Source organism: Toxotes jaculatrix, chromosome 17, assembly GCF_017976425.1.
Source record: "Toxotes jaculatrix isolate fToxJac2 chromosome 17, fToxJac2.pri, whole genome shotgun sequence".
Taxonomy (NCBI): Eukaryota; Metazoa; Chordata; class Actinopteri; family Toxotidae; genus Toxotes; species Toxotes jaculatrix.
In genome coordinates this window covers 14,451,162-14,465,890 of record NC_054410.1, presented here as the reverse complement: position 1 = coordinate 14,465,890, position 14,729 = coordinate 14,451,162, and the positions used below count along the sequence as shown (strand labels likewise).

General features: G+C 43.2%; 1 protein-coding gene and 1 pseudogene across 1 annotated transcript in view; both read left to right on the top strand.

The window, feature by feature from the left end:
• Positions 1-4,397: 4,397 nt before the first annotated feature.
• LOC121197830 lies at positions 4,398-4,523 on the top strand (annotated as a pseudogene).
• Positions 4,524-5,238: 715 nt separating this feature from the next.
• The window catches only part of LOC121196816 (ryanodine receptor 3-like), a 71,822-nt gene continuing 62,331 nt past the window's right edge, over positions 5,239-14,729 (top strand). The window contains 8 exon segments of the mRNA XM_041059950.1: positions 5,239-5,313; positions 9,234-9,308; positions 9,502-9,580; positions 10,106-10,218; positions 11,446-11,545; positions 12,197-12,290; positions 13,178-13,252; positions 13,889-14,087. Coding sequence (XP_040915884.1) covers positions 5,281-5,313; positions 9,234-9,308; positions 9,502-9,580; positions 10,106-10,218; positions 11,446-11,545; positions 12,197-12,290; positions 13,178-13,252; positions 13,889-14,087 — 768 coding nt within the window. The 5' untranslated portion in view covers positions 5,239-5,280.

Below are 14,729 nucleotides of genomic sequence, written 5' to 3'. Positions count from 1 at the left end.
GTAATAGTGACACTGCTATGGGGAACACACAGTGGTTCTAGAGCAGTATAATGATGATATTTCGAAGTAGTACTGGGGTGGGTATGTGCCTGTGAGTGAACTGGAGTTCTCTCAGGACATGACGCACATACTCACAGCATCTACACTCGCATGCACAGACACAAAGACTGAAGTCTGTTTTGTCTTGACAGGATGATGAAGTGGTGCTCCAGTGCGTGGCCTGCATCCAGAAGGAGAATCGCAAGTTCTGCCTGGCTGCTGAGGGTCTGGGCAACCGGCTGTGTTACCTGGAGCCCACATCTGAAGCGAAGGTATGCACCCTGACTCCGCCGTTGCACTGTTGGATTCTCTCTGGTCTGAAACACAGAGATGCGTGTTACTGGCGTGGGATGTATCTGCTCAGCTCAAAAAAATCTTGTTTGTTTTCGCTGCAGCCATAGAATCAACTCTGTTTTCACACACATATGCACACACAGACACTTATATACTCAACAAATGTCGCAGGAAGCAGTTTGCAGAAAAGTGAACCGGATGAAAGGATGCATTCATCCAGGTGAGCGATCCATGGAAACCAACACATCCATTTAATTCACCATTGTGTAGGTCCAGCAAACAATCAGCGAAGCCGAACGGAGACGCACAGGAAGGCAGCACGTCATAAAAGCAGGAGCAACAGCTCACATCCACCACAGTCTTCTTGATGAGCTTTTCTTCCAAGGGTTCAGGGACAGCTCTGTAGGGCCCGCCGTCAGAAGATAATTCCCTGAAATTACGCCCCTACACGCGTTTGATGGATTGTTTCATAAACAGAGCTGTCGTTGGCTGTAATTGTCTACAGCTTTATTGCAGCTGAGCAGCACTGTTGTAGCTGTGGACACATTCGCTGGTTTCTGCGACCGAGTGCAAAGTTTTAATCACTTAAATTTAATTGTTTGCCATTGTAATCAGTGGGCTGCCGCTTTAATGCATCTTTGAGTAACAAACCCAGATTCTGAAACACATCCCTTCCACAGCCAATTTTTTCTTCAGCGAATGATCAAGCTATTAGGCACAATTATCTGAATGATGACCGGCTGTTGGAGAAGATATTCTCACCTTTCGCTGGCCCCTGATGTTCTGCTGCTAATCTGGCATTTTCCTGTAGCTCCACCTTTGTCATAGCTTGTCCAAGGAGCTTATTCTGCATTGATTAGTGTTTAATCATAATCCATTAGTGTTACCTTAGTTAAATTCTTCTCAGGCAGGACACCAGTCACGTGCAGTGTGTATGAAGAGATACAAAGATGCTTTTCAGGGACACAGGAACCACATGAGGTGTCTCAGAGAGTAAGAACGAATAGGTGTACATCAGAATTTGTGTGTGCATGTGAGTATAGATCCATGTACTCCTGGCATTCTCCCCCCTCAACAACCCTCTCCTGCCCTCCAACGGCTCTCGCAAAGAATACTGTATGTGTGTCTATGGTGGGGGAGGGTCAGGGGGGATTGTGTTGCAGAGGGAGGTTAGGCTTTCACCCCATATTGGAAGGTAATTATACCTGACAGGTGTGATAGATGTTCTCCCTATCTGGCACTTTGTCTTCATTGCCTGCTGTTTTTATGAAAAGCCATCACGCCACCTTTGGGATCGACGACAGAGAGTGGGGAAAAAACCCAAGATGGCAATTTAGGAGTGGGCCCGGACAACTGAATAGGATGCCTCCTTGCCTTGGTGAACTAGTCTAGTAATGGAGCACAGAGCCAGGACGACAGGATGAGGTTGATTTAAAGTGTGCACAGTTTAAATGGCAACATCAATCAGCCTGTGAGAAGCTGGTTGATTGTGATGTATGACCGGCAATTTCTCCTGTCAGCGACTCAGTAGTATGACCACTGGAGAGTAGATGCCCACATTCCACACTGGCACACTTTGTTGTGTGTACAGTATGTGAATCAAGGAACAAGCTGTGGCTAACTGATACTTGCAAATTATTTGTTTTAGTTCCTTTCATTATCTCCTCAGTGAACAGTTTTAGCTGCAGTTCCAATTAAGTGGACACAGGGTGGCAGGGTACGAGGTCACCTCCTCAGGGAGGTCAGCTTTAACCCTTTTTGACCCTGTCTCTGGAGACAGAAATAAAGACGTGATCTATCCTCGCCCATCGTCTAGATACACTCTTCCCCTCAACACATGATTGGTCGTAAACCAAGCGTCAGGGCATGGCCAAGCTGCGGTAAAGCTGTCTCCCTGCCTCTGCCTTGTGAGGGGACATCCTGACAAGGGTGGACACTCATCATCCCCTCCAGCTCTTAGAGACCTTCATTTCACTTCCCTGTTCTCTCAAGGCGGCTCCCCTCCCCACCAAATGTTACAGTCCTGTGTCTGGAGAGAGCAAAGGTCAGCTGTTAGTCACCCAGAGAGATGTGGGCAGGCGGGGGTGGATTGCTTCCCACCAGACCCTTTTATTATGATTTCTCTACAGTGACACTGCTAAAGAGAAGGATAGCATCACTGACCCAAACAGCATTGCTCAAACTGGTTGTATTGCATACATACTGAGAGAGAGGGATGTATAAGTGTGAATAGTTTGACATTTTGGCAAGTAAATAATTTGATTCTTGCCTAGATTTAGGTGAGAGAGTCAATGCCACTCTCATCTGTCCATTAATGTAAGCTTAGCTTAGCATAAAGACTTAAAACAGGTGATATTACCTGAGAGGCAGCCTGAGAGAACCTGTGAAGTTCCACAGAGCTGTGAGAAAAATGAGCGACCCCTTTTCACATATAGTCATGTGAACCTTTGTCAATATAAAAGTATTGATTGTAGCCTCTTCAATGGACAGATATTAGAGTGGTATCAATCCTCTCATTTATCTCTGGGCAAGACATATAAAGTGAATATAAAGTAAAATATATTCCCCAAAATATCAAACTATTCCTCTATTTTGATTCATGGGAGTGTCCTCTTTTTCTGCCTGTTTGCACAACAAGCGCTTCATTTTAAATGATGTTAGGGATTAAAATAAATTCATACTGTCTCTCAAAATAAGAGAAGTCATTCAAAGTAAGTAACTGTGGCATCTGGGAGTGTGTCTGTAGTCCGCAATGCCAGTGAGACTAACTAGAAACAGCAATGTTAGATTCCAACACACTGGCTTATGCTTCTATAAATCCTCATTGTAATCCTAATAATCATTTATTAAATGTGAATCTATTGTTTCTTCACTCTGAAACTGTGTTGTGTGAAGTTTGCAAACGAGGTAAGATTTACCAGTGTGAATGATCCAGTTAAGAAGTTGAGATGCTCAGTAAGGAGGCCAGGGAAGGTGTTTAGGTCGGTATCATTTATCTTGTAGCCATACCCCACGATATCGCCATCCCTGCTTCCCTCATTCTGTCAGTGAATTTCCCCTATTTTCTCTTGTCCTCTCCGGCACTGCCCCGGTTTGGGATGCTATTTGGCATCTTCTTTGCTTTTCTAATAGTGCTCTGTCCAAGACCTGGCTTATCTGAGCACAGACCGACCTGAGAGCACTTAATCTGTTTATAAAGTCCCTTTTAATGAATATCGCCCACTCGATTAAGACGAACTTGGTTCAAGTGCAGTAAAAAATGCAGCAGTCAGCACAGATTTTATGAGTGGACATCTAATCAGAATATCCCTGTAGATTCAGGGAGCACTTTTCATTTTTCTGGCTATTTGTGGATGTTTTGCTTCTATAGCAAAAACGTATTTCCATATACATGCACAAAAACTGTGTGAAGCTTAATAAACGTTTGGTCTAATACTAACAAAGCCCCTGTAATCAATTATTTGATGTCTGACCAAAAACTGGACATTGTATTTCATCAGCATCACTGCTGCTGACTTATCCATTTCTGACCATAAAGCTGTAACACCCAGCTACCTCTTATAACATCAGAAGTGCAGGGTACCGTTTCATTTCACATTACCATGCATTTACTATCCAACTGATCTAGCCATTTAACACATTACTGCAACACATAAAGTCTCCTCAGAGACCATCAAAAATTGCAACAGCTGAGTGTATTTCAAGTCATCCAGGCAGGGTGTGAAACTCCCTCTGCAAAAGAATACAGATATCACCTGCAAGTGTAAAATGGACCTGGTGCAACATCCACATGTCCCAGAAAAAGTTGGGGAACTGCTGCTCTAACCAAAGCCACATTTGAAGAAGGATCTGGAGTAAATTAGTCTAATAAGTGTAGTGCTGGGTACTACTACCATACATTCATTCTAGGATCTCCTCATTTTCCCATGATCGACATTGCATGGTAAAGGTGGGGCTTTTTGTAAACCAGCCAATCACGTGCCATTGTACTGAAAAAAAAAACTGTACAAGCAGGAAGTTGTGAAATGCACTAGGTCCTTTTTACACTTGCAGGTGATATCTGTGTTTTTTTGCAGAGGCAATTTCATAGTCTGTGAAGTTCTGCTGAGATGTGATTATTGCTGACTGAAAACTGAAGCGAATACCCTGCCAGGATGACTGTGGCAATTTTTTGTTAGTCTCTGAAGCGACTCTACATTTTGTATTAAATGTAAGTCCTCAGTTAATGTTTGTTGTTTTGCCTCTTGTTGGTACTCCCACATAAAGAAACTAGACATTTTGGAAAGTATTCCCTTTCTTGTCAAGAGCTAAATGACAAGATACCACTCTCATGTTTGTGTGGTTACGCTAAAGCCACCACCAGTAATCAGTTAGCTTAGCTGCGTGTCTGGAAACAGAGTGAAGTCTTAATGCTCAGGTTTGCTGGAAGGCTGGCTGCAGCCTCCTGTTTTCTGTACAGGTAACAGACCTGGCAGTGACACCCATTTAAAGTTACACTAGGAAATTTTGCATTTTGGTGGCCTCATGCATAGAATGAGATAAAAGTTTTAAACATTTCAAGTTCCAGAAACTGATGAAATACACTTTTCCTGAACTTAAATTCCCTTTTCTTTCGTGGTTAATGGTTAATGGTTAAATACAGTGGAAATCATGTAAAGAATTCTTTGCAAGTTTGTGAACTTTTTTTTGGCTTCTGTAACCTCATCATCCCAGATGCATTAAAAATCTGCCTCATACAGCTTGAAACCATTAAAACGAACACACAGAGGAATACTGTATGCAAAGTAAATAAAAGTATCCTTAAAAACAACTCCTTTGTGAGAACTTTCAGCTGTGTTCATTTTTAACCTGAGACCCACTTTTCTGTTGTCGCAGTATGTTCCTCCAGACCTGTGCATCTGCACCTTCGTGCTGGAGCAGTCTCTGTCGGTGCGGGCCCTGCAGGAGATGCTGGCTAAGAGTGGACAGAACAGTGAAGGGGTGAGTGATGGTACACACACAACAAACGCTAACACACAACACACATGCACACACACAGATCAGACACACAATCCATACTTCCACTCTTCATAAGCCATCTCTGAGTCATGTACTGTATGTCGCCACTCTGTTTAGACATTCGAGGGAGGACGGTGTAAAAGAGTTTATTGTAATGAATGCAGTAAGCAAAGTTAAACATTCTTAACTTGTTCACTCACCGTAAAAAGATAAATGGAGAAAATAGACCCATTACAGTTGCCTTGGGACCCCAGCTGCAGAGAGGTCCGGGCCCCCCATGAGTATCAGAGAAGATGAAGGGGATACCTCGGCATTAATGCAGCTGTTCCTCAAGTGCAGTCGGCCCATTTGATAAACATCAAGCTTAGAAGTAAAACAGCATCATTTAGCTTCATATTTTCCTTTGTAAAAATAAGAATCCAGAAAGTCCACAAGCAAAGAGAACAGCTAATAGTAGATTTGCTTTGCTTTGAATTTCCAGTATAACAAAAGTGAAGCGGAGGTCTGGCTTGAATTTGTGATCAACACTCCCTCGTCACTGTGTTCTCTGCTCCTGATGTTCTTTCAATTGTCTTCTTGCAAGTGTGTTTCCTTCTCTTTCTCATAGCTGTGACAGATGTTTAATTCTCCCATCTTTACCTTCTATTTTCTGTGTATAATCTCCATCTTCCGCATGATAGACACGCGGCCCGGATCGATGGGTATGTTCATCACTCTTACCATTCCCCACTCGTCCCTTAATGCATGACACAGTACATTAGTCGCAATACCTCTCCGCAATTAGTTCTCTCCTCATTGGCCTTCTGTGGCTTGTCTACTGTAACACGTCACAACCCAGCATTTGTCTTTACCTCTGTTAGAAATGGTGGTTTATGCAAACACCAGAGCTCATGCTTTGAAATACTGGATGATTGTAATGGATTTTTTTGTGAACACTGAGTGAGGAGATTGTGTCTGAGCTCCTACCGAGCTGACAGAGACAAATGGAGTTTGGTATAGACTTCCCAATAAGGTTTCCCACAAACATCAGTTCTCACACAGCTCACCTTCCACTGCTGGAGAACTGGAGCGGCACCAATGCCGGATTAGCGTCAGATTAACATTTGTCTTGTCCTCGGGGGATTCAGATGGATGTTCATTGCAGTATCATTTGTTTTATGCAACCCCCCACGTAGGATAAGCTCTCATTTGTCACAGTATCTTCCTCAACTCATCTTGGCTGTGTTCTATGGTATGGATTGAGATGATGCAAACAGCTGAGACCAAAATTTCTGCAAAGAGACAGAAAATGATCACGAGTGATTTAGTTAAAAAAGAAAGATAAAGCCCCCCAGCACTTGGGGTCTTTTCTGCTTTATCCAGTTCACCCTTTAACGCCACCTGGGTAAGGATGGTCCATAAATCCTCAGTTGTTAAGGCTCATATTCATTGACTTGACTTCTGAGACAAATGGATGTGTCAGAGCTAGAGCTTTGTGGCCACAGCGGACTATCTGTGAAGCAGAATGACGGAAGTCAAGACCATTGGTTCCAGTGCTGTTGTGGGGAGTGGAAGAGCTAGCTGGCAGGGACTTATGAGCCACAGCAGAGAAAAGGGTGCTTAAAATATTAAATGCTAAATTAAAGCTCAAGTGGACATATTTAACTGTTACTTCATTATAGCGCCCCAGGTTTTTGCAGTAAGATGTGCAAGATGCATTAGTTGGAATACTATACTATTATATGTGTAGATGGAGAGAGAGATATACTTTTTTCTTAACCTTTCACACCACAGACACTTTTAGACGGCTTGGATTGGCCATTTTAAGTGTGTTACTTCAGTGCATTCTCACCACTCACGTTTATCTGTTTTCGATGTTTTGCACCTATTCATCATTCTTCGCCTACGATGAAATGTCACTGGAGAAAGCACCATTAAAGGGGAAATGGAGGTTGAATATGTCTCGGCTGAGACTCTGAAATCAATACGTCTTTGAACAGATGGGCTTATCAATAAGACAGTGGCTGGAGAAAATCAGTTGTTCAGTCTGTTTTACCCGGAAGGCGCAGATACACAGAGAGGACCTGTAAAGACAACACACTAACAGCTAGTGTAAATGCCAACCCCCATTTAGCTCAGTCTCCACCAGCAACCGCTCTGTGCAAATTTGCCGTCGTCTCATCCAAAATGCGCTGACCCGTTTGATTTCGGGGTCATTGGTCAAATAACGAGTCAAAAAGACAGAGCTGCTCTGATGACCTCTGGCATGCTCGTGTTTCTCTGCTGTCACTGTCACCTCTTTTTTTTTCTTTTGGCTTGGTGTTAGCTTGAGGCTCTTCCTACTGCCTTTTAGTGAGAGAAACCACAATACTGCAGCCAATCTGCTGCAGGGCTCGCACACTGGGAGGCAGCTTCCTGCTAAATGTCACGTCTTTAAATTGATATGAGGATGTCACTTGTGGTCAACAGCAGGACCAGAGATACAGTTCATCGCCTGTTTCTTCTCTTAAACCTCTTTGATCCAATAGTCATTTCCTTTATGGTTCAATGATCCAAGGGTAAAACTGTTTATAGAACAGCTCACGGTGTATTGAATTTTTGCTGCAATGTGTCTCTACATGCAGAAGATTCTTTTCTCATTGATATGAGCTACAATTACCCTCAGTGTACTCTATCTGTATACGGTACTGCCTGGCCACAGGATAAGGAAGTGAGCAGGAGACGTGGGTTTATTGGTTGTGGGGATTGCAGCTGGACGTGCCTCGCCGCATTAAGCTCAGTACCTCAACCAGCACATAGCAGTAGCCAACAGCACAGAAGAAGCCTGGAAGCCGGTGCTGCAGTCTGCACGACACAACTGCATCAAATCACAGGCCGGCTATTGTCCCAGTAGCTGGTCGATGGGGGCGGATAGAGAGAAAAAAGAGAGATAAAAAACAGAATAAAAGACAGGTTGTAGGATGTTTTCTTGAAACAATACCATTCATGTATTCATGTATCTCTCTGATGAAATATGACTCTAATTTTGTAAAAATGTACAGAATAGATATAGTTTTGTTACATACATATCATTAGTGGTCCTGCTGTTCTTGTAGTTTCAGTTTAATGTGACATTTTTATAGTTAAACTTGGCTGTTTGGAATTGTTTCATAGATTATTTCTGGATGTGGTGTTGGCATTGTTGCTTTGTAAAATGCCAAAAAAATGGCAGTCAACTTCTTTTCCTTAATGCCTGTCAAACTTTCTGGCAGTCATGTGTTGCCCTAGGAGTTTAATAATTTGTACCAAAGATTAAAATAAGGCAGCGGCAGACAGAAAGACTCAGGAGAACAATAGTTCTTTCTGAATAATGACACTCTTTCTTATCTTAATGCTTCCTAGAGGCTCACAAGGAAGGTGAGTAACACGGGAGTTGCTTGCCGAAGAAAACCAACAAAAACTCCTCTGTATTCCCTTTGCATCTCTACCAGTAGAGATATCATTCGACCCTCTCCTGCACCTTAACCCAACCCCATAAGCAGTGGAGTTACTCCCTGCTAATGTTGACATTGCATCGGAAACTGACTGTAGTTGTGCATCCTTCCCACATTCCTGTAGTTGGAGTGCTGGAAAGATGAGCCCGTATCCTGTTTCGCTCCGGGATACAGGAGCCAGAAACACCATCTCCTGTGGCAATTCAGGTTGCATGTCTTCATTGGTGAGAAGGGGTCTCAAACCTTCCCCAGGACATATGTGCCCCCAGCTTGAGGTCATCATCAATAACGAGGAGGTCCTCGCTGAGGTCAACATTCAGTGCCAGAGGTCGGGTGTAGATTGAAGCCGTTGGAGGGAGACCACTGTGGCTGTTCTGTCAGAAGCCTGAGCTGACACGTAACTACGTATTTGTGTGTATGTGTGTTTTTATGCGTGTGAATGATCTCTAGGCAGCGCAGAGCGGCGGACACAAGACTCTTTTGTATGGACATGCCATCCTCCTGCGGCATTCCTTCAGCTCTATGGTAAGAGATTAGACATGTCAGTCACCATCATTAAAAAAAAAAAGTTTCAATCCAAAATATCACAGTAGCTGGATTTACACATCATTAGCAATATAAATGACAGTTACATGAACAGCAGTATGTGAGCAAGGTCACCGGCAGAGTGTGTGTGACAACCCTGTCTCATGTGGTTTGATGTGTGTGTTGACCACAGTACCTGGCCTGTTTGAAGACATCAAGGTCACAGACAGATAAGCTGTCCTTTGATGTCGGCCTGCAGGAGGACTCAACAGGTAAAAGAAAAGCTCTGGTACAGTTTGCTTTCATCCTCCTCTTTTTTTTCTCTTTCATTCTTACTGTCTCTGTCTCTCTTTGTCGGTCTCTGTCTTTGTTCCTCTGTCTCTCTGCCTCTTTCTTTCACTCTGTCTGTCCCTCTTTATCTCTCTCCTTGCACCTTATTTGTTCACGATAGCATTTCCCTGTGTGTCTTTTCAGCTTCTTGGTTAAAATTCCCCGTGGAGCACTGTAGACATACGGTGTGGTTCTTTTGTCAGTGCTGATTACATCTCTCTAGCTCATTTGATAGTCTTGTTGGGTATCGTGATACCTGGATCCATCGGTAGATGAGCAGTCGCCTCAATATGACTTGAAAACTTTGTTACCATGGTGCATCCACATTAGTCCAAGTTCTCATTTCAGCCTACTTTGGCTTTATTACATTACTAGTAATTACATAGGAACATTTCGCAGTGACAGTTTGTTTGAATTAAAATATGGAGACAGCATCTATAGGTGTATGTGTTTTTGTGTACCATTAGGTGAGGCCTGTTGGTGGACAATCCACCCTGCTTCCAAACAGAGATCTGAAGGAGAGAAAGTGCGCATCGGTGATGACCTCATCCTCGTCAGTGTCTCCTCAGAGCGGTACCTTGTAAGTTTGTTGTTTGCCATTGGATCCTTGACGCTGCAGCTGGTGTGTGTGTGTTTGCATAATGTAGGAGAGCAATCAACTCTTCTTCCCCTGATGTGACAAAATTTCAGATTATCCCAATCCTGTTTCAACATACTGCACTCTCCCCATGACCTCTCTCCTGCAGGAGCCTTAACGTCAAAGGCAACAACTTTTTCCTTCTGGATGACAGCAACTTCTGACAATAATATTAAGCAAAATTTGATCCAGACTGGAAATGTCTGGTTTGGATTATGATTTCTTTAGACTGCTCCCGTTATCATGCTCGTCACATTCCCACATCCTGCTTCCATTAATAATAATTATGCAACTATTACACTTCTGAGCTGACCTTTTCAGCAACTGGCTTTTTTTTTTTTGCTATTAGACCATTCTGCCCTCTGAGCTTAGCATCACAGCACTGCCCTATGTAAACCCCTGAAAACATGTTCCCTGTGATTCATGAAGTTGGTGACAGCAGCCAGGCGGTGTTTACCCCCCTATGGCAGAGGGGGCATGGTCAGATGACCACTATTGCCTTACAGTCATCAGTGTCAATCTGGTAGTCTGCCCCTGCTGTCACCCACATAGTGGTATGTGGGGACAAGCAGTACCTGAGGGCTGCAGAGATACTCTGGGGAGAGAGGATGATCAGGACACAGCTGCTACAATTTTTTTTTTATTTTGACACAAGTCTGACACACAAACACTGTGGAAAACACACCAATGCACACACACAGCATTACAGCCCCCAAGACAGTATAAATCCCTAAACACTCAAGGCATCTGTCAGTCAGTTTTATGGTTCCCTCAACACTCAATGATAAACTGGAGTTTGCTTCTGGATCAGTGATCACAGAGTGTTTCAAACTTTAGTTGAACCCTGTCTGAAAAGTCACTTTTCTTGTTGAAGCGAGTGCGTGTTCTGTCCGCAAAACCCAAATTTAGTTGTTCTCACATCAATCTCAAGACATTCAGCAAACAAAAATGTTTAATATAGTCTTACTGTGACAGGTTCGGGGTGATAAATCTTTTTATTCTGTCAGTCAATAACTTTAATAATCAAAATAAAAACAATACAGGAAAACTTTCTTGTAAAATCCATTTTAATTCTTTATCTTTGCCTACTAACAAGTCCATGTACTGTCACTTGTATGGATGTATACAATTAAGTAACTGGTGCATGCAATCTTTCCTTCTGTCCCGCAGCACTTATCCATCTCCAATGGCAATATCCAGGTGGATGCTTCCTTCATGCAAACCTTGTGGAACGTCCATCCCATCTGCTCTGGTAGCAACATAGAGGAAGGTAGAGACTTCACACACAATAACAGCCTCTGCAGTTTCTTCACAAATTTCCCTGCGATTCTCCACTGTTTTTTCCAAGTTTGCAAATTTCATAAGTCAGAAGTAAAAAGGCCGTCAGTTGCATGTGAATTAGCAAATATATCTTTGAGATGGATTCAAGTTTCTACTAATAAGTCGAGGAAAAGCCCCCAAAGGTTCAAAACACTTCTCTTACATTCATTTAACGCCCTCAGAATTAAATTCATGTTTCTGTTTCATTCATTTTTGAAACACGGATCTGATGATTTCCAGTCTAAAATATTGTTTGTGGCTTTGACTATGTCCGGCATTAATGTTTGTTGGTGGATATATGGGAAACATGTTGTCGGAACTGGAACAGGATTTGAGTCTTTTAGAAAACCACCCAAAGTGCAGAAGCTCTCCCTAAATTTATAACCCACTTTTGTGATAGATAGAGCTGCTTTCCAGATTACATCTCTGAGGTGACAATTTATTTATTTATTTATTTATTTTAATTACTTTATTGATCCCTCCTGGGGAAATTACTCTCTGCATTCAAGTATTCACAGTGGAGGCAAAAGCAGCAACAAAACAGGAAATTACACATCTAGAGTCACCATATCTAAAAGCTCTGTCTTTCCTTTGCCAACAGGCTACCTGTTGGGTGGTCATGTGATGCGGCTGTTCCATGGACATGACGAGGTAGTGACCATCCCAGGATCAGACCAGAGTGAAGAGCAGCAGAGGTGCGAAACACAGCATGTGTTGAACAAACTAGATTATGCAGCAGCATTACAGTTTGCAGCTTAGTGAAAGCAAAGCTGTTACATAGCACATGAGAAGCTAACTGACCTGTGAGTTACCCATCTTCCTCCGCGCTTCATAAAAATGCCTGTGACCACCGTAACACTCGGCTCTCCGGGGAGCCAAAATGGCGGCTGTGTTATTTTTATCCACAGTGTCGCTGCTTTGTGCCAACACAGATAAGGTAGGCCGCAGAAAAATGGCACACTGGGCTTGAAGTGGGTCAAAACAGTGGGCAAGGCCCATACACACTCACCCAGGTGCCAATGAGATGTACGCACACACACACACACACACACACACACACACACACACACACACACACACACAGAGTCTATTTTTAGAACAGAGCATGGCAAATGTGGGGGCGGGATTAGATATTAATTTCCAGCTTTGGCTTTTCTCCTAGTGTTGTCCTTGAAATTCAACAGGAGGAGAATGCTTTTTAGAGGTATTACATTTTTTCTGGGGCAGATCAAACACACTCCAAGCTGTCAGCAAGGAGGATGATGAGCGACTTCTTTTATCTTTGGACCCAGTCACCCATATCACTGATAGACAGTGTAGCTGTGAGTTATCAGGGTGCACATGTCTCTGTTTGAAGGATGTGATGCTGTAGTCTGCAGAGTAAATAACAGCCCATGCTTCAGTGTGTGAGTGTGTGTTTATGTGTCTTGAGCTGAACATCCTCCCAGTGAAAATCAGTGTGACAAATGAGAGTAAACAAGTGGTGCTCTCCTAAGCCAGGATGAATGACCTTGACAGTATCAGCAGACGTTTAAAGAATCCACAGACAGACCACCCACTCATTCTCCTGTGCTGTCCCCAGGATAGTCAACTACGAGACGGGTAAAGCCGGTGCCAAGGCGAGGTCCTTGTGGAGGCTGGAGCCACTCAGAATCAGGTGGGTTGTGTTTCACATGATCTGTTATCTGTTCCCTTCCTTTCTGCCTCTCACTTCGAATTTTATTTTATTTTTATTTTTTTCATTTTCCATTATTCTCCCTTTTTTTCCCATCTCACCCTTTTCTTTCTGTCTCCACTTTCTATTTTCTCTGTACACTCATTTGTCCTTTTCTCGCTCTCTTTCCACCTATGATTTAATGCTGCACTGTGGCCTCTCTGTCTCTTTCTTTCCTCTATCTCCCTCCCTCTTTCTCTTTCACGCTGTCCCTCTCCCTGTCTCTTTCATGGCTTTGAGCCTGGCTTTTTTTTTACAGCCTCACTGTGATGCAGCCTTTCCTTTTTTCATTTCACTTCTCGTGTCAAATATATTTGTCACATTAACCGTGTTTTTGACCCTGTTTTATTTTTGAATTTCCTAAACGGAAAAAAAAAGAAAAATCATTAATTAGAGAAATGTTTCAGCTATTTGCTGATTATTCTACCACATGGCACGATAGATAATTAACAGCTGGCAGCGATGTTTAGATGAACTAATTAGCAAATATTAGGCTTCCAGGGCTTATGAAATACAACTTTTTCTCCTTGTATGTTTGCATGTGGGCTTCATTTTAATATGTACGTATGACCTTGACAGCTGGAGCGGGAGTCACATCCGCTGGGGTCAGCCTTTCCGACTGCGACACCTGACCACCGGTCACTACCTGGCCCTCACCGAGGACAGGGGGTTGGTGCTGCAGGACCGGGAGAAGTCAGACACTATCTCCACAGCCTTCTGCTTCAGAGCCTCTAAGGCAAGGACACACAGATGCAAGGGCACAAACACACATGAAGATGTTTGTACTTGAATCCCTGCTGTTCCTCAAGGTGACCTGTGTCACACAGGATCAACCACACACTTCCTCATTAAACGCCACTGAGAAGGCGTTGCAGAGGATCTCCTCTAAACCTTCACAAATGAACCACCCACTACCCTTGGACTGGAAAATCACCATTTTTTCAAGGACAATGAAAATTACAAGACTTATTGGACCAGTGAAGGCTACGCCGCAGAGGTTAATTTAGCTGATCTTGCCGACTCTGACTGAACCCACCATTTAGCCGTACTCTGTGTAATGGAGTTTCTAGATATGGCCAGTGATTGTGAGCCAATTAGTGACCCTTCCAATGTGGATTTAAAGCATGTATTATAAAATGTAAGTGAAGTAATTTATCACTGGACTCTTCATGTCGATTATGGGTAGCAGTGATACCAATGGCAGAACAAACACAGTGTCTGTACAAAGACAATCACTGTGATGGATAGACCCATAAACAGCAGATGCAGTTGACATTTGGTTGGTGGTTTGATTAAGAACAAATCTGCATGCAGTGTTTCTCTGTGTGCACATGTTTGTATTGTAATAGCATGCTCATGCGTTTCCCGCTGACAGCTTTGATATGTTCACTTTCATTTTCCCCTGTGCAGGAGAAGCTGG